This window comes from Notamacropus eugenii, chromosome 6, assembly GCF_028372415.1.
Source record: "Notamacropus eugenii isolate mMacEug1 chromosome 6, mMacEug1.pri_v2, whole genome shotgun sequence".
In the NCBI taxonomy this organism is placed as follows: Eukaryota; Metazoa; Chordata; class Mammalia; order Diprotodontia; family Macropodidae; genus Notamacropus; species Notamacropus eugenii.
Window position 1 is genome coordinate 261,774,008 of NC_092877.1, and position 25,795 is coordinate 261,799,802.

The 25,795-nt window shown below is 38.2% G+C and overlaps 1 protein-coding gene across 32 annotated transcripts in view; it reads right to left on the bottom strand.

The window, feature by feature from the left end:
* The window catches only part of LMO7 (LIM domain 7), a 246,962-nt gene extending 236,613 nt beyond the window's left edge, over positions 1-10,349 (bottom strand). For 12 of the 32 annotated variants that reach the window (XM_072622280.1, XM_072622278.1, XM_072622250.1 and 9 more), the window contains exon 1: positions 9,088-9,158. In XM_072622280.1, coding sequence (XP_072478381.1) covers positions 9,088-9,156 — 69 coding nt within the window. In that variant the 5' untranslated portion in view covers positions 9,157-9,158. The other 20 variants (XM_072622272.1, XM_072622267.1, XM_072622251.1 and 17 more) reach the window with 6 other exon arrangements.
* Between the last annotated feature and the right edge of the window lie 15,446 nt (positions 10,350-25,795).

Consider the following 25,795-nt stretch of genomic DNA (forward strand, 5'->3'; position numbering starts at 1 on the left):
CATTAGGTGAACAGACAAGGTAAGAATTTTCAAGTCAAGCTCCTAAGCCTAGAAATCATATAACATAAGCAGATGCCTGCTCCAAGTAAATCTCGTTCATGTGTGTTTATCTTGCTTTCTCATTTATATTTGTAAGCTTTTAGAGAGTAGTCTTGTCTTTCATTCCTTCCTCATGCCTACCCAGGCTTAGCACATTACTCTGCACAAAGCAGATATTAAACAAAACCCTGACCTTACATCTGTATCCCACTTAAAAGTTTGTAGTTTGTCAAGTACTTACCTTACTTGACAAACAACCCTGCAAGGTGTTCAGGGTAATTAGTATTGTCCCCCTTTTACAGATGAGAAAATAGGGGCTTAAAGAGTTTGAATAACTTGCCCAGAAGCACAGAGTTAGTAATTAGCAGAACTTCAACTGAGACCTCCTAATTCCAAAGTCAGTGCTTTTTTCTAGTGCAGAGAACCATCTATTAATAAATTCCTTCTTCATTATTATTGGCACAAAATTAGCCTTCTAATGGTAACTCAGATTTACACATTAACCAAGAAGACTAGAGCTTGACCTGAACAGGTTTAGAGTCAGGCTATTACATAAGCACTTTTTTTTTTAAAAGTCAAATCTTTATCAAAAAAGGAAGGACTTGAATGTGTACCCTTCAGTATCTAACACAATCCGTTTGTACATCTGATGGCCGATAAACTTGGTCATCCAAGATTTAGAGAATTGCTCTATTAGGAAAGCCCTTTCCTAACCTGAGATATGAGTATTATTAAAAATTCTCACTGTTTGACTAATTAGATGTATGAAATAGCTCACATTTGACATAGCACTTTAAGGTTTGCAAAGTATTTTACATAGATCGTCTCATTAGAGCTTCTCCATAAGCAATGATGCTAGTTTCATTTCTGTTTTACAAATGAAGACTCTGAGGCATAGAGAGTTTAGATGATGTCTCCAGGGTCATACACCTAATAAGTATCTGATTTCCTTTCCTGATTACAAATGGAATGCTATGTTTACCACCCAACATTCAACTGTTATCTCTATTCTTGGGTGAAAAACTTAAGCCACCGAACATACTATCTGCATCCAGAGAAAGAAGTGATTAATAGAAATATGTGTAGAATAATTCTACACATATATTCTTATTTGTGTCTGGGGGGGAAGAAAAAAAGAAATCTACATGATAAAAAGGAATAGAAAGTTGTACATAAGATTTGCTGTTTCATGTTCAACCATCTTTTTTATTATACTATGTTATGCAAATGCTTGTTTTATTCCATAAATTAAAAATAAACTAATTTTTTTGAAAAGTTTCAAATAACTTCCTTAGACAGAGAGACTCAGATCTGAATGTTATCATCTTTTCTCACATTTATCGACTCAACAGGTCTTTGGATTAGACTTGTACATCTAAGATGTAAAATCATTTTAATTAAAGACATTTTCTAAATATGGACAAATATATATCTTGGTAGCCACTGTTCAACAACCCTGATTACTAGCACCAAGTAAGATACAAAATAGTGAGATGTCTGCCTGGTTTACAGTGTTCAACACTGTCGCAGAGGAGGCCCTCCCTGTGCAAGGTCCAGGTGGAATAAGTATTCTTTGTGAATGGCAAGGTTCATATACTTCTGTTTGAGGATAACATTGTGCTGACCACAGCAAACCCTGGAACATTAATCCTGGATCTCAATGAGAAAACTGTATTCAAAAGAGACTAGAAATTCATCCAGTAAAAATCAAACAGATGCAAAAATGAATATTCCCTAAAATAATAGAATATCCCCCAGAATAATAATCTCCTTATAATATTATGAAATTGTATAGACAGTGTGTTATCTATTTTATCAGTATCTCTATCTAAGGTAAACACTAAAGAGAAATAGTGAAGAGTACCTATACCTGAGCAGGAAGAAAGAAGGTAGGATCACATTTGAGTAACTGGGCCATACATTTAACACTCTCAAGGTATTATAACACAAATACTTTTTTAACACAACATGATAATATTACTCTGCACATACTTTCAATTAAGTACTCATCTCCTAATTGTCTTGGGTTTACTTAGCGATATCTACATAGATTCCGGAACTTTTATAATCAATGGAACAAAAATCCATTTCCACTGGTTTAAACTTAACTTCATAATCCATGTTTTGAAATGACTTCAACGACAACTTGGACTGAAGCAACTTATACTATACCTTCAACAATCCACGAGTTCATTGACATGAGCTATTTCTTCCAACAAGTAGAATTACCATAGAATACTAAGCCCATACTCAAAACTGGACACCCCAGGACTTAAGCTCATCTAGCCATTGGCTTTCAGAATCCAAAGTAGTCTCCATGCCAATAACAAGGAATATGAAGAACACTTTAACAAATTTCTTCATTTTCAGTTGCTTTTCTCAACTAATGAAATTAAAACCAACCAGTTAATTGGGGGAATGAAGGGCAAACCTAGCAGGTTACCCTGGAAAGTATGTGCAGACCTAAATTCATTCCTAAATGTTAAAAAAAAATGTCTTCACAACCTATAGTATACAACACTTACACGCCATATTCAAATACCAATATATGATAATTTCCAAATTGATCGACTACCATTTAAAAAATAAAACAAAAAATGCTCAATTTAAATAAACTTTTAGTAAACTAAAATTTTTAATTTGCGATTTGCTTGGATTTTTATAGCAGAATGAAAGATCTGAAAAACTATAAAAACACAAATTATAGAAACTCAATTCACAAGGAGGGTCAGTACTTTTCACTTTGGGTACTATCAAGGCAGGGCTATAGAAAGGTGTTTCAAATCTTGCCTAAGAGTATCAAGTACAGATTTCCACCTATGCTACAAGAGTACTAAGATACAAGCTTTCAACTTATTTTTTTCAAAACTTAAAAGGTTAGGAATTTCTCTGTCAAGCCATAAATAAAAGTGACTAAAACAAAAAGAACTGAAAACCACAACTTGCAAAGCTTCTAAATCTTGTTGGCTACTAACAACCCTAATACGTAAGTAGTAGGACTACTATTATCCCTATTTTACAGATAAACTAAAGGTTAAAAAAAAAGTATAGCAACTTATCCAAGGACAAAGTAAAAGGCAATGCTATAACTCTAAACCACATCTGCTGACTTCAACTCCATTGCTTCATCCACCACAGTAACTCTAATTGTCAGTCTATACAAATTTCATATCATTACCAAGGAGTTCATACAATGGAAGATCACTGAATCTAACATCCTAAATTCAGTTATTCATTGTTTAGGGCTAAGGATGGGGAGGGAAGGCATGAAAAAGAAGACTTTCACCTTGTGAAGGAAAAATATATCGTTTCATATGTCAGATATTACTTTCTCTTCCTCCAGAGCACAAATTTTTAAAAGTTACCTGTAACATTCATCATTTTTACATCATTCTGAAATGGTCTCTTGAGTAATGAATATTTCCCTGAGCCCTGAACATTTCATTTGGTGATGACTTTCTTTTGTTTTTCATACTGTTATATCACTGTATCACTATGTGCCATTTAACCACTACCAAATGGTAAGTCATAATCATAGAACTGAAAAGAACCTCAAAGCTCATCTAATTCTACCCTTACCCAATACTTGAATCCAAGTCCTATGTAGACCCAGATTGTCAAAGCACATTCAATTAACCCCTTTCCGTTGTAATTTCCTCATCTATAAAATGCAAATCCTAGATTTGGAACTGTCAATGAACTTAGAATTCCGCTTTAGTAGAATTAAATATTAACCTAAAGTCCAACCTCATTTTGTAGATGAGGCCCAGAGAAGGGAAGTAATTTGGCCAAGGTCTTACAGGTATTAAGTGGCAGAGCCAGGAATGGGCCTACTTTACAGAGCTGTAGTGAGGAAAGCACCATAAAAACACAAAATGATTTTTTTAAAAAATTTCTACAGTGCAAAAATAAAGTTTATTGTTGGCATTTTCCAAACCAGCACTGTAGTCTAGAGCTCAGATGCATCTTCCTAAGGAAAAACATTACAGAAGTAAAAAGATTAGAACAGCCTGACAGGAGCTGCAGAAAATCTGAAAAAAAAATAAAGACCAGCATTAGGGCAGAAGAAAGTGTACTAGTACTCAATACAGAGAAGGGAAGAAAAGCAGATTCCTAGACCGTCCTCAATTATCTACCCCCAGACAAGGAGCTCAGCTTTGGAGAATGTGAAGAGGAAAAAGAAATCACATCAAACCAAAGGTCCTTAACCTTTTTTGTAATATGGATCCCTCTGGGAATTTGGTAAAGCCTATGGTCCCTTCTTGAGAATGTCTTTAAATGCACAAATACACAGTATTTGCAATTAAATGCATAAATACATAGTATTTACAAAAGAAACCAATAATATTGAAGTGGTTACCAAAATATTTTAAAGATATGAGGTTCACAAGTGTCACACATTGCATATATTGTTAGACATTTTTGGATGTATTTGTTAGCTATGCTGAATTTTTTTCCTCTTCTTTTGCTTGTCTATAAAAAATGCTATTTGTTATATGGAATAATTCTCTGGGAGAGGGTAGAAGTAGGGAAATAGGGGAAACTATGGTAATGTACACACACAAAAAAAGATTTTCAACATCATTTAAAAAATAAAAATTAAATAAAAATAACTTCTAACAATCCCTGATCTTAGTGGTCATAGCCTTGTGCTAAAACTAATACCAGATATACTATAGAAAGATAGATATGACACAAGTAAATACCACCTGGGATACAGGAAACCAACTTTATAGTTCATTGATCCCAAATGCTAGTACACATCCTCCAAAATTGCCTTGTATTTCACTATTTTGTACATGTTTGTGTTTGTTCCCTTTATGCTAATGCTACAGTTATTTTTATATGTATCTGTTGTCTCTTCGCTTTTACAATATAAGCTTCTTGGGAGTAGGGATTGTTTCATTTTTTGTATTTGTATCCCCGGCACTTCACACAGTGCATAGTCACATGGTCCCTTTGATTGAATGATTCATGCTTGGAGAAAATTTAATGTTTAAAAGACAGAGTTAAGTCACAAGTGAAAACCTAGTACAATCTTATAAAAAGAGGACAAGAGGACAGAGGCAACAGGTCTCAGTAGAGGGATTCATTTTCTTACTGGTGGTGTTTAAGAAAGGAGGTCATACTGGAGTCAGCAAAGTGAAGGGTCAAAAATTGGACAGAAAAAATTAAAACCCAAAGGACAGAAAAGAGAGGCAGTGGGGAAATTGTTTCATACAATAAACTAGTTCCACAATTGCCAGCCCCACCCCTTCCATATTCTTCCCCTGAACGGCAGCACATATCTTACTTTTTTACATATATACTGTTTTAATGTATCTAAATCAATAACATAACATAGTATTTTTTAAAGAAGATGATTATACATGAAACTGCAAATCTACTGTGTACAACTTAGTATTCCTTTTAAATATATAATAAAGGTATCATGTAAATTCATTTTCCTCTTTTTTCTCCCCCCCTTGGCTATCTTTAGACACAAATAAGTATATGTGTATGTGTGTGTGTCTACACACACACATACACACATATATATACAATTATTCTATACATAATTCTATTTATCAGTTATTTCTCTGGATGCAGATAGCTTACTAATTAATGACTATTTCCCCCCCTCCCATGTATTCAGCACAACAAACTCAGTTTTTCAAATCCAATGGTTTTTTATTTGTTCATTGAAGACTCAGAGTTTTCAGTGCTCACAAACCACAAAACTAAGAGACAGAGGTTTCAAAAAAAAAAAGGTATATAGAATAAAGATAATAAAGATGAGAAGTGAACCAGAATTCAAGAGTGCAAATTATTTTCAAATGTCTCATGCTGTACTCTACGACCTTGTTCAAATCCAGCTTGTCAAGGAAATTTCTGTTCTTTCTAACTACTTACAGTACACTTGGTTTTAAAAATAAAGTTGTTTAGTCATAAACTAGCTCTACCACATTTTTAATATTACAAGTTACATTTCAAACCATATTGTTTTCAGGTTTTTGAAAAATATAATATGAACTCTCTTACCTTCATTACAGAAGTAAGGGATTATGTGTGTGGAATATTGTCTATACCATTAGAAGTAGTTCGTATGTTTGTAGTTTTGATGAACTACTGTCCACTGTTCTACTGCCACACCTCTCCATCTTTTTAAAATCTTCCTTACGAAGGATGGCTCATTGAGTAGGGGATGGGGGAAGGTATGAAATGTGATATAAAAGCAAAAGGCATTAAAAAAATTATCTAATATAGTTCCTACTGAACCTAGAGCCACCAAAATCAAACCAACCACAAACTTGTGCATTCTGACATCATGATATTTATAGCATTTAACCTCATACTCTATTTTACATGCCTCCCCTTTCCACAACCTCCCCAATAATAAAAATTTATTTCCATCAAGTTACTCACAAGTACGTAAGATCAGAATAAGAAAGAAAAAAAATTAAACAGCTAGTACTAGTAGTCAACAGTACTCTTAGAGCCTTCAAGGTCACTAGAACCAATTATATTTGAATATTCAAAACCACAAAGAAAAGTAGAATAGAAAGTGGCAAAATTAAAGTCTCTGTTTTGTATTGCTAATTTGCTTAGAGGTGAGAGATTGGAAGGGGGGGAAAGAGAAAAGAAAAGGGGCAAAAGTGCCTCAACAAGTACAACACAAAACTAAAAAACAATCTTTCTTTTTTCCACCTACCTCAAAAAGTCAAGAAAATGTGAAAGCCAAAAAATGTGAAAGTCAAAAAAGGTTTTATCTATGGCTTATTATTTATAAGGTTCTAGTTTAGTCAGAAAGGAGTTGATACCATGAAAGAATCCAAGCTATTCTTGTATATTCATTCTATATTCATTCTTTTTTTTAAGAGAATAAAAGATATTAAAATTTGTCTTAAATTTTCCTTAACATGATAACCACAAAGATAAGGTTACAAATTTAAGATTGGAAAATCTGAACAGTAAATATTTTCTATCATTTTCTAGAAGTAAAAATATTCACACAAACAACACTTCTCCCTTTGTATAGCTGCTGGTATTTTAAAAGAATCATTTATTTTTAATTATATTGGCTAGTTATATTAAATTGATACATCCTTTGAAAAAATTAGTTATCTAGTTTCTAGCACAGTAATTTTCCTCCAAAATCATAATCTTACACTTAAAAATATTTTTATTGGAAATTTCAAAATCATTGAAGATCTTTAACTTGGAGGAAAGAGGAGAGGAAAAGTTTATATACTTAACATAATTATACAACACAAATACACATTCCTTCATTGGGATTATTTCATGGAAGATCCTAAAATATAGGTTTCATTAAGTTCATGGGAAAGTTGCAATACTTACTGAACTTTTAGTTCAAAGAAACCAGAACACACACACACACACACACACACACACACACACACACTTGTGGAAGTCAAACATATTTATAATTATTCTAAAGAAAAGAGAAGCATGAAGTCCCACATACAAATACCATGAATACTCTTTTAGAAACTGTAAAATGTCCAATATAAACAACAGCAAAAATACCCCATTCTTTCTGATCTCCTACACACACACACACACACACACACACACACACACACACACACACACTTCCTCTTCTAAGATGTCCAGGACAATGTCTCAAAAAAAATGATACATGCAAATTTACTTTTGCAGTACATACTTAAAAATATAGCCAAACAGAGAAAAGTTATTTTCTTTTAAGCAAATGGGGGAGGGAGGTCCTTTATTCTCATTTCAATTAAAGAGTCTCTATATTATTTTCTTAGCCTACTCAAGCCTTCTACATGCTTTTTTTAAAAATATGGAAAAAAATTCATCTTCAAGCTAAGGGATCAAAATGTCTGTCCAAAGAGATGCTTAGTAAATAAACCTGTGAGGAAAAAGAAATTAATCTATTACTTGTTTTTTTACCTGCTAAAACTTACATTCTTTAAAAAATTGCATTTTGTGTGGTATAGTCTTCAAAAATTCATTCCAAAAAAAACCATCTTTCAATAAACTAAGAAAGTATAAACATTGGTTCCAAATGCTAAGAGTACCAATGTGCAAGACAATGTTCCAATAAGCCATTTTTGTGAATATATGTATATAATATACATTATGTGTGTGTGTATGCTAGTCTAGCACACTTACTGAGAAAACTTTTTCCCCACCAGTGTTCTTTCTCCATAAGCTTCCAGGAATCATCCTGAAAACCTATTTAGGGACAAACTCAACCCAAAGCGTAGATGTAAAGGCACAGAGAGAAAAATCTCAAGGAGCTCACATTTCTTTAAAAAAGGAAATTAGGGAATAGAAAACTACAAGAAGATGGTGTTTCTAAGGCACAGTGAAAGCAGAGAACTCCTATGCTGTACTAGAAGCCCAGGAATACGGTAGCAGCCTTCATCAGTGAGAATTAAAACTCCCCTAGAGATCCTCTCCTAAATCTCATAGGCAAGTTTACTGCCTTAGTATTTACTCATCCATTCTCTGTCCCTTCAAGTCCCTTCGCCGCTTCAGTCCCATGCCCCACTCCCTTCCACACAGACACACATACAGAGACAAACCTGGTTCGGTTGATGTTTACAGCATCTTAGTCATATATGAACAAAAGGAATATATTTTTCTCTTTCCTCCCTTTTGGTTTAGTGCAGAGATTCCACCAGACCATTACATCCTCTGGATTGTGACCCAGATAGGATCAAGGGAGACAACTGATCCTGGTACAGTCCGCATGGATCTGGACACCTGATACGGTGATGGACAAACTACCACCTATTTCACTCTGCACCTTAAGAATAATTTAAAGAATAGAAAGAGAGACTTGCAGGGGAAGAGGGAGCTAAAAAACAGACAGAGACTCGAACTGTTAAAAGTTTACCCGCTAACTACCCACTTCTGAATCGATTGTCTCCCACCATGTAGCAAAGATGAAGGGAGGGAAGGGTCGTTAAGAATAACGCAGTTTGGGTTTTAAACGTCACCCTTGAACCCCCTGTAAAGCCACCAGATCGTGAAGGGGGGAAAGTAAAAAAAAAAGGGGGGGGGGAATGCACTCACCTCCACCCATCTCTGAGCTTCAGCGAATGCTACAGCACAGTTGGACTCCGCATCCTCTCTCCCTTCCATGACTAGAGGAAGAGGGGAGGGAAAAAAAGAAAGAGAAAGAAATGGGTGGGTGGGCGAGGAGGGGCGGGATTGGGGAGGGGGGTCAGCACAACTTAACGAGGCTGCTCTGGGACTGGGGACCAAGAGGCAGCGCGGCTTGTCACTCCACTCTGCCTGGAATGGTCCCAGTCCCCTTTCCCCTTTGTTGCTCTCTGGAGTTTGTTAATGCCCCGAAACCACAAGAATTTGAAGAAACTGCTTTCTACAAAGCCCTGAAAACGAACCAGGGTCCGCAGGGACCAGGGCAGTCCGAGAGGAGAAGGAAGATGGGAGGGGGAAGGGGAGAAGGGGGAGGAGAGAGACAGCCCCAAGAACTGTTTGAACTTCAAAAGCAGCTCCCCTCCTCTGCGCTCCCCCGGAACCACCGCAGCCTTCCCGGCCCTGGCTGCCCCGACGCAGCTGCTTTGAAGCCCGGGGCCATGTGGAGCAGCCGCTTCGGCCCGCCCGCCGCCTACTCCTCCGGCTGTGCCCTGGGCATGGGCCGTGCCAGCCCTTGTGGTTTAGGTTGTCTGAGCCGTGGGATGCCAAATCCACGTCGGAGGGCAAGCCCCAGGGGGAGGGCAGCCCGCCACCCCGGGGAGCCTGAGCCTCCCGGAGAAAGAGCCCTCCCAGTCCCGTCCCGTCCCGTCCCCTCCCTCCCGGGGTCTCTGGCCCCTATCCCTCCCCGAACGGAGCTCATTCCCTTCCCGGATCCCCTGGAAACCGAGTCCTCGGAGCTCCCGGCTGCAGGGCCAGTGCCCGACATACCAGGAATAGCTCAACACAATCGCATCCTTCCCAGCCAAGAAACTTCCCCCTCTTGGGTGCCCTGGCCGCGGAAACGCAGCCGCCCCGCGGAGGCAGCCCAGCCAGGAGCCCCTCCAAGACTCGGAGCTGGGATCGGCTCGCCCGGCCCCCTCCCCTCGCTGGGCTCCCGAGCCAGCCCCTTCTACCTGGGACTCCAGCCTTGGGCACGCTCGCCGGCACCCTCCTCGAGCCGCCTGGAAGCTGGGAGAGGAGCTCCTCGCCCTCCCACCAGGTGTTCTGCCCCCGCCCCGCCCCCAAGCCCCAGCCCCAGCCGCAGCCCCAGCCCCCTCTCTCCTCCCCCCGAGATTCCCTCCCTGCTAGGGGACTCCTGGCGGCAGGTGAGGGTAGCGTTCGTCGGGACTGGGACCCAAACTACCCCCCTCTCCAAAGAGCCCCTCCTCCCCTGCTTCTCGTTCCTCTCCCTCGTTCCTCCTTCACATTTCCTACAGGTGGGTGAGGGTCACCTGCAGCTCGCCCCCGCAGCCCACTCACTTTCTGTGCGATCAAATAACTTTAGGCTGGGAGGCAGGAGAATGAAGCCTACTCTCTTCGCCTTTCCCCTCCCTCCCAGTGTGGTTTCCCCCAGGTCAGCTCTGGCACACACTGGGATTGCTGGAAACTTGCCTGGTGGAGAGGCTGGTCTCTCTTGTTTACCTGAACGCCATTGAGTATCTCCGTCAGGGCAGGAGGGGCGGTTGTAAGTCTGCTCAGGCCGCATCCTGTGAACCCGGTTCAAGAAGGAGCTGCGGAGACAGCTGTTTGAGGGATGCCATCAATCTTTTGTCTAAACGACCTAAGACACCTTGGAATTCCTTCAGTGAATACCATTCCTGCCTCTTCAAGCCCCTTGCTTCAAAGTCTTTCCTTTCCATGACTTAATCTCTGGAAGAAAACCGGCCAATGCTTGTTCGCCTGTGAAGGGGGTAGCTCCTTAGTTCCCTCAATTAAAAAAAATTATCACCACCATCACTACCCTATGTGATTAGGCATTTAAGTGACTTGAAACTGAGTTCTAGGCAGTAATGTTCTTGAGCCCTCCAGTGAATCGCTGTAATACTATCCATCATGCCTATTTGATACCCTTTCCCCATACCTAGAGTAAAATTATTCAGGCTAAAAAGGTATATCATGAGACCAGCCTTGCTCTGCCAAGTACATCTGCTCAAAATAGTCTCCGGAAAAGGGAAGGAAGAAATTCTTCATCAGGGATCTACTCAATGTACTAGAGATCTTCTTCTAGGTTTTTTAATATTTCTTGAATATCAGTGCAGCACTCTATTCACTCACTCCCTCTCCTTGACCACAAGAATGGTCTTCCCATCCATTACAGTCATACATGTTCTCAAGGAAGTTCATACCATTTATCAAATCAAGGTTGACAAAATGCAGGATGTAACTTGACTTACCCTCAACATGGGTCTCTCTGAGTTGTTCAAAATTTTGATTCTTCATAGGTAGAGGTGTTCTATGGTCACTGCCATATAGTCTTGTGTTCATCCTTCATTGCCAAAGAAGACTATTCTATCAGAGAAATGATGACATGACTTGCACTTGACTGTTTTGAGTGAGGGAGGGCTGTACATATAGTATCACTGAAAGAATATTGATTTTTAAGAAGCTTTTACCACATAATTTCTGAAAGGCAATCCAGTCTACTCTCTATCTCCAATAAAATTGGTCCAAAAATTGTCCAGCTCCAATGCCTATCCAAGATAAATGTAACAGGGAAGTTAGGAATCTACACTTTATTGACCACCTCAGTTCTATATCTTGTCAGTCCTAATCTTGATGCAGAAAGTCAGTCAAGGAGAGTCAAGGGTATGTGATACACTACTCAGCAAAGACACAATTAAACATCAAAAGGAAAAGCATCTATGACTGGTACTGAAAGGAGAAGCCAACACCCACACCTAAAGTTCCTAAGTAAAATAAATAAATGAATGAATGAATGAATGAATACAAGCAAATAAATATAAATAAATGAAGTTTCTGAGTACTTCACCTAGCATCTCTACTGAGGTTTGAGTAGAACATCAGTTCAATTGATGGGATAGGTTGAGAACTATCTTACACTTCCAGTATTGCTTTGCCAACTCAAAAGAATATTCAGAATGGGGGCTAAAAAAATCGAAATATGTCTTTCTTAGAACTCCTGGGTTTAGGGTGACCTAGTAATAGGAAGCCAGAATATAGGAGAAGCTGCAGGCATATACCTACGAGTTAAATGTCACACTGTAAATTGTTTATTCTTTGGGGTTTGAAAAAAGAAAAAAAAAGATACTATATTTTGTATCAAATTTTCCTCTATTTCTCTAGGGAGCTGACCCCAAGGTCACATAACTAGGATTTGTTGAAATGAAGCAAATTCAACATTAACCTGTAGAGGGGGGCTCTGACCTAATTCTGATTGGGCCAATCCATACTCAGCTTACTCCTTAGACTAATCAGTATAGCCATGAAAAGAGAGACAGAGGTGGGGGATAGGAGGCCATAGACTTTCTGAGAAACATAGGAGTTTTCTGCCTTCTTAGTATTTGCCAACAGCAGGATGGAATATATAATCACCCCCACTGAGTCTGGGACTTACCCAGTACTTGATCCTTCTAAAATAACCATTTTTGTGTATCAAACTTTTCTGGGGACATACTTGAGCTGGAAGATTTCCAATATGTCATCCATGAGCCCCCATCCAGTGTGCTTCCCATTAAGAATTAGCTATTCCCAGACAATTAGCTATATTAATTAGTATACTAAGAACACAAACATTTCCCCTGAAATATAAGGGTACTTTCTCACTGGTGCACATAAGTTCATTGGAAAAGTAAACCAAAATTTAGAAAGCTCATGTAACCAAAAGATAAAATCACAGTTCTTGGATATTGGAAGCCCTTTTGGTCCTTTAAGGAATCCTCATGGCTTCCCCTAGGTGTAGTTCTCTGCTGGACTCCAAAGGTCAGTGGCTTTGTGGAGCCCTCAAACTGCTTTCCCTTGGGATTTTTTTTATCTTCAGCTGGGGAGGTGGAAAGAGACAATGCTACCAGCATGCTGGACATTCCTACCGACACTAATGAAGCGAGAGAGAGAACAACTCAATCTTCTCCCAAAAGAGAATCCTCTAAACCACCAACCATTCAGTTGACTACTCTTGCAATCTCTTTCTGGAATGCTCAATCTTGAACTGACTTGATGTAATGTACCTTGTCCCAGAAGAATGTCTGATTTTTCTAACAATCCCAATAAGTTTCCTGCATGGCATTCATCTGATTTCATCTAGTGATCAAAGTACTTCACTCTTTCTAAATTAATTAAAGACTTATTCATACCTACTTTACATTTCTGATTATTTCAGTTGAGAACTCTGGGCAGTCTGTGTTTAATCTGGGTGGCATGTACGTCTGTGTGCATAAAGACATCTACATTCCAGTTGCATGTCTAGAGCAGGGCAATGTACAGATTCTGTAGATGACATTATGCTGAATGTATCAATCCTAGAATAATACAGGGCCTTCTCAGTGAGATTCAGGGATAGTCCAAGAAAAACTGACCTAAAAGATGACAAACGGTCACTATTAGAAAGATGATGGCAAAACAGGAACACTGATACACTGTTGATGGAGCTATGAACTGACCCAACAGTAGATAAATTTGGGCTCTGTAGATAATTTTGGAATCATGTAAGAAAAGTGACTTAAGTATCCATATCCTTTGATCCAGTAAACTGTACCACAGAGTATCTCAAAGAAGTCAAAGACAGAAATAGAGGTCTAATATATATCCAGAAAATTGTAGTAACACTCTGTGATTGCAAAAAATTGGAAACAAAATAGGTGTCCATTGATTTGGGAGTGGTTGTAAAAAAAAAGTTTTATAAATATAGTGGAGTATTATTATGTATTTAAGAAATTATTGATAGGAGTTCAGAGAAATTTGGGGATATTTGTATAAACTGATGCAGAGTAAAATAAATAGAACAATATACACAATGATTACAACAATATAAATTAAAAGATCATTAAAAGGAGGTTGAACTCTGGGTAATTAATTGTACCTTAAAATAATCAGATTGGCAGCTAGGTGTCAAAATTGCTAGAATACTGGGCCTGGAATCAGGAAGACCTGAGTTCAAATATGATCTCAAATATTTATTTACTAGGTATGTGACCCCGGGAAAGTAATTTAAACTCTGCCTGCCTTGGTTTCCCCAACTGTAAAATGGGAATAATACCATATTTCACTACCTAATTGTTGCCACCCTGTGCTTTTTGTTGTGGTTTTTTTTTTAGTCTAAAAATTTGTTTAGAACCTTTCATCACATAATCATTACCTAGTTTAATTCTGTTTGTCAAGTCACTTAAAAGGTAAACAGAACAGCAATGTATTCACCAATGGCGTGTGGTTAGGCATTCATCTCTCCAAGCCAGGACCCTAGAATTCTCAGCTCATGTCAGTATATTTCTGAAAGCCAAATTTTATGGCTTGTTTAGAGGTCTTCCATACTAATGGTGTTGTCACTCAACCCAATGAAGAGCCATAGGAGCAAGAGTAGTGGGCAAGCTGCCATGAGTAAGTCACATGATATGGTAAGACTTGCATCTTCCCAATTTTAACGTATATTCACAAGTATTCCATGCATTCTAATCTTGCTTCAAAGATAGTTTAGTAAAATCATTTTCCCATAAGTAATTGTGATATAAAAACAAAAGACAAGGCATTAATAAAATATATTTTAATTAAAATATTTTTATAAGAGATTACCTTAGAAATCCTCATATGAAAAAACAAATAGATTGAGAGAAAACCTGACGAGATCTTCAAGGGAGTAGCACAAATATGAAACTTGCCTTAACTATACTCTTTTACTCACCTACTTAGTTTACCCTTCTTAAAATACAAAATTGGCATTTACAAATCAAAAGGCACAATCTAGCATGTTGCCTTGGTTCTTAGGAGGGTCCTCTCAAAAAAAAAAAAGTGACTTCAGTAGGGCGAAAGAAAAATCTTGAAAGTCTTAGACTTTCAACATCTCATGGAAACTAACTAAGGTATATCCCTGACGACAGCCCTTCATCTTAAAGATACCTCTCATGCCAGAATTCTGTTTTACTGCTCAACACCTTTTCTTAATTAATAGCAAGAACTACTTTTGGAAAGAAGGCAAAAGCACATCAAGTATAATAACCAAGTCCTGATCATCCTCCCTAACCACAAAAACGTATACCTCAGTTATCATAATTAAAGGTGTAGGTTACTACCAGCCCTGACACAGTGAAGTTCAAGTAGGAGGGCTCAACCTTATACTTGGAAATGGAAGCCAGAGCTGAAGTCACAGAATAACTAGAGGACAACTGGAGGATTGGAGGGAGGGGGAAGGGATGAGAATGGGAAAACAGTAAATGGGGAAAAAAAATGCGAAAGTCCTGTTTTGTCATTTCTCCAACAAGTAAGAAAATATGGAGAAAGGTCATGCATTGCGGTGGTAAGAGAGTGAATGCTACCTTCTCACTAAATTAAGGGAGATTTAGGGGTGTGTGGTTTTGTGTGTGTGTGTGTGTTAGAGAGAGAAAAAAAGAGAGAGAGAGAGAGGGAGGGAGAGAGAGGGAGAGAGAGAGAGAGAGAGAGAGAGAGAGAGAGAGAGAGAGAGAGAGAGAGAGAGAGAGAGAGAGAGAGAGAGAGAGAGAGAGAGAGATGAAGCTCTGTTGGCAAAATTGTTGAGGGAAGAGATGGGGATGAAAAACTTGCTGGCCCTATCAATCCTTCACCTGTTTGCACAGACAGCTAATTAAGAGATCAGCCAGTGAGGGCAACTTGTAATACATGTGCCTAAACCCATCATTTCCAGAGCCAGTTAAGTTATTTTCTTCCTCTGCTTTCAAGTTCTTCTGGTATTCTTTTCTTTTTAAGGGGTTTCCTACCATTTGGCTTAAGTTACTTGGCATAAAATTATAGACATTTTTATATTATGTTTTTCTTCTTTTGTTTAAAATGCTGCATTCTTGAGGGAACTCAAAATTACATCATTAAACAAAGGGTCTTCCTAAAATTATCTTTTAAACAAATTTGCCTCCAAATTGGATTTATAGTAAAAATAACCAAAGATAAATATAACCTTTTTTGTTCAAATGTTTTCCCATCTAGAATATTTGTTCATTTTTCTGCCATACTCTGGCAAATGATGCTCACCATTAAATTCACCTGGAATGAGAAACAAGGAGTTTGCTATTCACTGGAATTGGATTGTGATTGAATTCCAGTTAAGAATAATAATTATCTCATTGTAAAGACCTAGCCATACTTAATACATGCTGAGTTTAGTCTCAAGTTGAACCCAAACAAGAGAATGACATTTACAAAATACACTGTGTTTAGTTTTTTTTAAACATTTCACTTTTCTGTATCATTCATTTCTACCCTAAAAAGATGAAGCTTTATATACTTTCATATCCCCTTTAAAAGATAAAAGTAGATTGTGTTATATAAAAAGGAGGCATAGAAATAATTTAACATGCGATTGTTAAGGAGTCTAATAAATCTAGTTTAGAAAAAGTATCTGAGACTACAAAATTTTTAAACAAATTTTGACAAGTTTTTAAGTTTAACATAGTAACCCAAAACAGAACTTTAGTACAGAGCTAATGGAGTTTTGTCCCAGGAGGCTGACATCCCAGGAGTCTGACATCCCAGGAGTCATTCTTTTTACTGGGAGAATGAATTTCCACACTGACTCCCCTTTCCAAACTCTTCTAAAGGTATAGGGTACAAGGTGGGGGAAACAGGTCACCCCTTCCCAGTACAACTGCATTCATACTGGAGATATCATCTGTGACTCCTTCCCTCCACATCCCGACCCTATTCTCATCAGAATGTTCTCTTGCTTTGTTTCAGGCTTTTCACCCTCAAAGAACTTTTTTCCAAGCATGGTTTTAGCTAGTTCTGGTCTTGATCAGGAAAGCAATATATTTTAGGAGGGAAATGGAAATGGACTAGGAAGGAGATATGATTTCTGGTCTCAGCATTACCATTCATTAATGGCTGCACAGAAATGGACAAGTCTTTTCAGACTTCCCTTTCCCCATCTATAAAATCATAAGTTTGAACTAGATGGTCTCCAAAGGACCTCTCCAGCTTTGCGGTTCCAAAATTCTATGAAACTGTCATCCTCCTCTTGAAGTCATTTGAATTCCATTCTAGCCCTCCTGTTCTAGGTCTAACCTGATCAAGGAAATGAGGTCTAGGATAGGGTCATGCTTGGCCAAGAATTCTTAAAGAAAATGGTTTTCAGAGCAGAAGTAGGACTTTCATATATTCTAACCTGACCTAAACAGTTTTGAGGTTTTTTTTTAATAATGCTTAACTATTGCTTAAAAATAAACAATTAAAAAATTACTATCTCTTCTCAAGGTCCTAGGTATTTTGTAACCAGATAACCAGGAAGCTGCATCAATGGCCAGTGTTGACCTGAAAACTTAATTTAAGAAAAGGCAACAGGCTAAAAATGCATACATTTTATGATTTAATTAATTAATTAATCAATTCCCTATTAAAGAAAACGGTAACATAATGCATTATGGAGCCAGAAATGTTCTGGCTACCAATACAAAGAATTGGGCAGCCTTAAATATGTTTTAGGACAAAGAAGTGTTCTGTGTCCTTCAGATTCATGATCTCCATAAGTGACTAACTAGACCATTAGAAAGGAATTTCCTAATTGCATAGGTTGTAAATACAACAAGATAACAGAGTTTGACAAAGTTTCACATAGAAATTACGACCTAAGATGTCTATATTTTCTTTACCACTAATATGCCATAACATAGTATATGTCTATAGATAATAAGATACAAAGGAAAGTCTCATTATTCAAGATACAGTGTCTTAGGTTAAAGGTCTCTTAAGGAGTGTAGAGTCAGCCTTGGCTGGCTTTGTTCACATAGGAAGAGGCACGCTCTGAGTTTGCTTCAGAGAGAACAAAGAGATTATTTCAAAATTTTATAGTAAACATTATCACCAGAGAATTAATCTCCTAAAGCATTCAAATCTCAAGACAATTTCAATGCCTTTTAAGGAAAAGTTAACATAACTTGCATGGGGAGGCAGGGCAGGTTAGTTTACTCTTCCCACCATACCTTCCCTAAATTCTCTTCTGTCTTGGCTCACAATCAAATTTTCATCATTCCCTTCTTTACCCAATACTGCCTTAAAATGACTGATAAAAATACTGAATTTGTACTATCATCATTTTGGATAGATTTTTTTCCTCTCCCACAGTAGTATAGCACTGTGGTTTTAGTAAAGACAGTTTTATTTTTACTACTGTAGCTAAGAAAAATATAGAACAATAATTTGAATGATATTCCTTTAAGAATTTCTTTCCTGCCAAAGCCCATAAGCCTATGCTAATTTTACAGTTATTTAGTCCACTGCTTAAAGGCAGCTAGGTGATACAGTGGATAGAATGCCCAGCCTGGAGTCAGAAAGACTTCTATCTTCCTGGGTTCAAGTCCAGCTTCAGATACTTACTAGTTGTGTCATCCTGAGTAAGTCACATAACCCTGTTTGCCTAAGTTTCCTCATCTGTAAAATGAGCTGGAGAAGGAAATGACAAACCCTTCCATTATCTTTGCTAAATAAACCTCAAATGGGGTCCAGAAGAGTCAGACATGACTAAAAAACTACTGAACAACAAAGTTCACTGCAGACAATGAATGTTAAAAAATTCAAGAAAATAATCCAAACAGGCTAGAAATATCTAAGGAACATGAGTTGTATGCCATGCTAATTCCTATAGAGGTTACGAAGAAATATAAAATAGGTTTCCTGACCATAAGAAAGGTGTTTGTAAGCTAGTTGGACAGATTGATACAAACACACAGAAAGTTACACAATCACATAAAATAACACACACACATATAAATATATAATATACATATATATATACTTTTAAAATGTTTTAAACTACTTACATTTTAATGGGTTAACAGTACAGAGGGGCTGTTTAGATTAGAAAACACTTAAACTCTTTGTCAACAATTATATTCAGTAGCTCTCAAAATAGCTGCAGTTGAAAACCAAGCTGTGTCCCTGCTCTTTGAAGGCTGAGTCATTGTCTTTTATTTCAATTTCTATAACAAAGAGAAACCCATAAAATTCTCAGTCCTTGGAGGACAGAAGTGAAGAAGTACCCATTCACTTTATCCTTTGAAATCCCCAACCTATTGTTAGAAAACTTGGTCCCTCCCAGATCTCCCAAACTAACCCCAAATAGTTGTTTTTTTCATCCAGCTTGGAGGTGGGGTTGGCATTCTTCTTGGTCTCCACTGTCACTTGCAGACTACCAGTTCATGATACAGGATTAACCAAACTGCTCCCTATTTTGTTGCTATCATCTGCTGACCACATGGACCTGCCACTTTTACATGAATGCCTGACTCAGTCTTCTGTTCAGTCCCTTCTCCTGTCATCATTTTTCAGATACCAGTATCCATATCAGACATGTTTGTCATAACATTCTTCACAATTCCTGAAACTTCTCCAACTCCTATGACCTCCATCTCCTGCAGCCACTCACCAGGGCAGTTACATTTTAATAATCTCACCATCACTTAAAATGAGCCACCTTCAAGATCTTAAATTCTGAATTTCTCCTCTGCCCATTATCGCCTCTCCTTACACCTGTTCTGCCCCTCTCCTCTTCTCTATACACGTTCCAGCTGAGTTTCTGACTTTTTTGCCTCTGAAACAGTCTCAACCTGAACTTCCTTCAACTTCTGAAATATCCTCATCCTGGAACATCCCTCCATCATTCAGGCTTCCTTCTTCTGTTACTGAGTTCCTCCTGGTGCCTCCATTTTGAAGAGGGCCTTCACTGGCCAACCTTCACTCTCCAACCAGTTGTGATTCTGACTTTCCAGATTTTCAACACCATGCCCCTACCTTCTCTTTCACCCCTAAACCAGTTTTTAGGTCCCTTTTGTGAATTGCCTTCACCCTTTGGAACATAGGCCCCTTTAGGGGAGGGAGGGAGCAACCATTTATTAAATTCCTACTATGTCCAGGCACTGTGCTAAGAGCTGTGCTTACAACAAACCTGGAAAGTAGATGTTATTAGTTTCATTTTATAGTTGAGGAAACTCAGGCTGAGTGACATTAAGTGACTTGCCCAGGGTCAAACAGCTATCTGAAGCTAGATCTGAACTCACATCTACTCTGTCTACTTCCTTATTTAGATGCCTCTACTTCTGAGGCTATGAATTATTCTCTCAGTTTGTATTTTTATCCCCAGCAATTAGCACAGTACCTGGAACATACAGTAAGTGTTTAATAAGTACTTCTTGCCTTGTCTTGCCTTCATTCTCATCTCCCTTTATAGTTTCCTAATTTACTAACCTATTCTGGCTTCCTTTTTCTCTTTCTATTCAGTCCTGATTCTAGAGTCAGCCATTTAAATAATTTATACACTCTCCTCCAGTTTTGAATATCTTATCCCCTTTAATCAACTAAACACATATTTAATTAGCTCCTACTATATGATACCAGGGACTGTGCTGGGTGCTGAGGATATGAATATAAAAGTAAGAAGTACTTTAAACCTCAATGAGTTTATGTTCTACTGGGCATCACAATATATTAACAGAAAGAAAATATGGGGCACATAAAAAGGTTCTTTTTTGAGGTGGACTAATGATTGGAGGAATCACAAATGACCTTTCATAAGAAATGGCACTTGTGCTCAGCCTTGAAGGGAGTAAGGTGTTCCAAAGGGAAAAAATGATGAAGCCAAGCATTCCAGACATGGGGCCCAGCCTGTTCCAAAGCACAGAATCAGGTTACAAAAAGTTGGTTATGGACAACACCAAGGTAAGGTTTGGCTGAAGTGTAGAGTGCATGAGGGGAAATAATCATAATCAGCCTGGAAAAGTTGCACAGGGCTTTAAATGACAAGCAGAGGAGCAGCCCTTTGACCATGTCCACCCTTGCCAAACCTAGACAACTGCTATTGTCTGCCTCCTCTGTCCCTACTCCTGGGGAGGCGGAGAAGGAGGATGGCTTGGTGTGGGGGTAGTTGAGAGGTGAGGGAGGGTGGGGAGGGGAAAGAATACACTACTAAAGGGAAATGAAATTATGCTGCCTACATCTAACCCAGTTCTTTGCTATCTAATTTCAAGTGAAGTCCCACAATCTTCCTGTTCTCCTGTTGATTCTTTCATATTCCAGAATCAGGGAATTGGATTAGATTTTCTCAAAGATCCTTTCACACTCTAAATCTATGATTCCATGATTCTACAGGTGCTATTCTAAAGCTCCTTTCTTCAAGGCCTTATCTCCATCCTTCTACCCTTCCTCTTGCGAATGACCTTCCTACTTACTTTATGGAAGAGGTTGAGTTCATTCAGTGTTAATGCGTCTGACTCCTTGCCTCCACACTTTTAAATCTTTCAACATCTTTACCCATCCTTCATTCTTTTATCCACTTTCAAAGGGTCATAGAGTTAGAGTGGGAAAGGACTTCAGATGTTATTTAGTCCAACCTCCTCATTTTATAGATGAGGAAACTGAGGCCCAGAGAAGTTAAAGAAGGGGATATATCTCCTCCTTGTCAAGGTTCACCTTTCTACCTATAATTTTGATCACATCTTTTCATGTCTCCTTACCAACCTTGTTCCACTGGTTATCTTCTCTGTCTCTCTCTGTCTCCGTCTCTCTTTGTCTATCTTTTTCTCTCCCCCATGTCTGGATTGCTTGGCTTCCTCATCTTTTCCCTTTGAAACACCTTACTCCTTTCAGGGTTGAGCACAGGTGCCATTTCCTATAAAAGGTCCTTTGTGATTCCTCCAATTGTAAGTCCCCCTCAGAAAAGAACATTTTTATGTGCTCCGTATTTTCTTTTCTACTAATATATTGTGATCCCCAGTAGAACACACACACACACATATATTTCCAATCTCTTCTTCAGTATTAGCTCCTTTCCCTCAGCCTACAAATAGGCTGTCCCATTGCTTAAAAACAAAAATGAAATCTACCTTCTCTAGACCCAGATTTTCAGGCAAGCTTTCCTCCCTTTAACAGCCCAAATTCTACAAAAATTAATTTATACTCACTTCTTTACCACCCACTCACTCTTCATCCCTCTGCAATCTGACTTTAAGCACCACTACTTAATTTTTTGTTTTATTTTTTATTTTTATTTTAGTATTTTATTTTTTAATTACATGTAAGACAATTTTTAACATTCATTTTTTATTAAGTTCCACAATTTCTCTCTCCCTTCCCTCCTTCCCTCCTCCCTATGATGGTAAACAATTTGCTATGGGTTACATATGAAGTACTACTACTTTAATGAAGGAGCTTTCTCCAAGATCCCTAAAGACTTCCTCACTACTAAATCTAATGGCCTCTCTCATGTTCTAATTGTTCTTTATTTCTTTCCAATATATGCCACATTTATCTTTTCCCTCTTTGAAAATGCACATTTTCTAGTTTGGATGTATGATTTTTCAGCTACATTTGAAAACTAGGTATAGAGTGCTGGAACTGGAGTCAGGAAGACCTGAATTCAAATCTGACCTCAGACACTTACTAGCTGTGTAACCCTGGGAAAGTCACTTAACTTTGTTTGGCTCAGTTTCTTCATCTGTAAAATGAGCTGGAGAAGGAAATGGCAAACCATTCCAGTATTTTTGCCAAGAAAACCCCAAATGGGGTCAGGAAAAGTCAGACACGCTTGAAAAAGGCTGAAAAACAACAACAGTGCTAGGCATTGTGCTGGGTATTGGTAATACAAAGAAAAAAAAGAAACAATCCCCGTCCTCAAAGAAATTTACATTCTATTTTTCCTCACCTTCTCCTCTACTGGCTTCTATGACATTGTATTTTTCTGGTCCTCCCCCTGCCTCTTTTACCATTTCTATTATTTCTTAAGCTACCTTATCATCTCCTTCCCTTAAACATGAGCACTACTCAAGATTCTGTATTTGGCCTTCTCTCCTCATGGGACTGCCTTCTACCCTATGGCTTCCATTTTCACTTCTATGCTAATGACTCACCAATAAATTCCTCTACCCCAATTCCACATCCCACACATACATTCAGTAAACTCAGATGACTTCCTATTACCACCAGCTTCAAACATAAAATTCTATTTGACTTTTAAAGACCTTCATAACCTGACCTCTTTCTACCTTTGCAATTTTCTTATACCTTTCTCCCCTCCAGGTACTCTACAATTCAGTGACTCTGGCTCCTTACTCTTCCTTCAACAGGAGAGTCCATCTCCCAACTCCTTCCTTGCATTTTCACTGGCTGCTCCCCATGCCTAGAATGCCTTTTCTCCTTACCTCCACCTCCTGGTTTCCCTGACTTCCTTTAAGTCTGGACTAAAATCCCACCTTGTACCAGAAGCCTTTCTTAATCCTCCTTAATGCTCCTGCCTTCCCTCTGAGATTATCTCTAATTTGTCTTGTCTTTATGTTATTTGTATTTACTTTGTCCCACAAGATGGTGAGCTCTTTGAGATAGAGTGCTTTTGCCTTTCTTTCTATTTGTAGTGCTTACCATGGTGTCTGACAAATAGTAGGTGCTTGATAAAATGGTTGTTAATATAACCTTGTCAATAAAAATATAAAGTGTGTTTCATTTTTAAATACACTACTAATATTTCATTACACAAATTAATGGGACCTACAGAGATTAATTTTACAACTGGCAGTACTTAAAACAACAAATTTAGCCAGGGTCTGGAAATAATCAATATTGTCTATTATTTGTTGCTTGCCCTCCAAATCAGGATAATATGTTTGCTGATACTAATTGCCTCTTGTTTATTTTGTCCCATTATGATCTACTCGTATCTACTTATCAATTATAGGCCTTTAGGTTTATTTGCATACAGCTACCTAAATTTACTGGCAGCTAATGGATAATGTATCCTGGCCTACAATCAGAAACATTCAAGTTCAAATCTGGCTTCAGACACTTAATGTGTGACCCTAGGAAAGTCATTTATCCCTGTTTGTCTCAGTTTCCTCATTTGTAAAATGAACTGACAAAGGAAATGGCAAGCTACTCCAGTATCTTTGCCAAGAAAATCTCATATGGGGTCACAAAGAGTAGCATATAATTGAACAACACACTAAAACCCAACTTTAGCTATCTGCGTAATTTTAAAAGCATAACTACATTTTACAAAATAAAGAAATCTGAGCTTTTATGTTGATTTTTAAAACTAAGGAATTCTGAGATTCTATACTGATCATCAGGTCTGTCAAGAAGATCAGGTAAAAGGTTTATAATAGAGAAAATAAACCAATATGACACCAACTCTAAGCTTCAATTTTTGGTTTGGCCCCCTTAAAGGGAGAACTGGTCTTGCAGTTTTTAAAGCATTTATATAACATGGTTAAACTTTAATTATAAAGGTTCTATTTACAATTAATTACAAGATATAGAAAAAAGAATGGAAAGAAAACATTCCAGACAAAATCTACAATGGAGGTTATGTGGTGTAGGGCAATGAGTATTGAACGAGGCATCACAGCAGCTCGGTTATAGTCCTAACTGTCACATCAATCAAGCTGACTTCACCTACTACCAATTTATGTTATACAACCTCCAATGGACCCGCATTGCTGCAATGCTTCTACCCTACTCTTAGACACTCCTTACCTCCTCCTCTACACAGTTGGTTCTAGATCTTACCTTATTTCCTTTCCAATCCTATCTATTTATAGTAGATGACATGATCTCCAACTTTACATGGATGATCAAAGTCCTCTTCCATTCCTCACAATATTTACAAAAACTGGAGGAGTGGAAGGGAGACATAACCAAAGCTAGCTAGCAATTTGTTATTCGGTTGTTTCAGTCATGACAGACTCTTCATGACACCATTTTGGGGTTTTCTTGGCAAAGATTCTAGAGTGATTTGCCATTTCCTTCTCCAGCTCATTTTACAGATGAGGAAACTGAGATCAACAGGGCTAAGTGACTTGTCCAAGGTCACACAGCCAGTAAGTGTCTGAAGCTGAATTTGATGTCATGAAGATGAATCTTCCTGTTTCCCAGCCCAGTGCCCTATCCACTGGCCACCTGGCTGCCCCTAGATAAAATAGTGTGGCATAAACTTACATCAGCAGTATCAGGAAACTAAAGCTGAGAACATGACCTTGAGATTTCTGACCAGCTTCCCCAACTGGCCATAAGATGTCTCTCCTTAAATATCCCATCTGCATCACTAATTCACTACATCCCAAAGTAAATTTGTTTTCTTTTGCCCTAACCCTCTTTATGACATGCCTATTTCTGGCTGTCATGTCCTTTTGTCTGGTATTTTTTTCTCTGAGGGCTGATTTTAGGTTTTCTCAGAATGGTCAGTGTGTTTCTCTCAAAGTAATTTTCTCTGAGGAGCTGCTTTCTCAAAGGTTCTTTCAGTACTAGATACGTGTTTCTGCTGCTTTCAGATTTGGACAATTTTGGGAAAAGGAGTAGAAATGCAGACAGTTCTGAGAGAACTGAGAAAACAGTCCCTCAGAGAAAAGCACTTACAAGGCAAAGATCCCAATGTGTTTTATTTCCCAGCAGCTAATTTACTAAGAACGACTTATTAGAAATTTGAAGTTAAAGGCTTTGAAGCCCCCCAAACTAGAATTTTTTGTGAACGTGGGACACTTGTCAGTTGCCTATTTGTGGTATGTCTGACAAAAATGGTAATTTTGGTCTGTCACCTTAGCATAAAGATGAGTCACTTCACAAAAGGCTACCCAGCTTTCAGACAGGACAGAGACGACAGAAGTAGCATAGAAAACAGAATCATCTGAGCTCA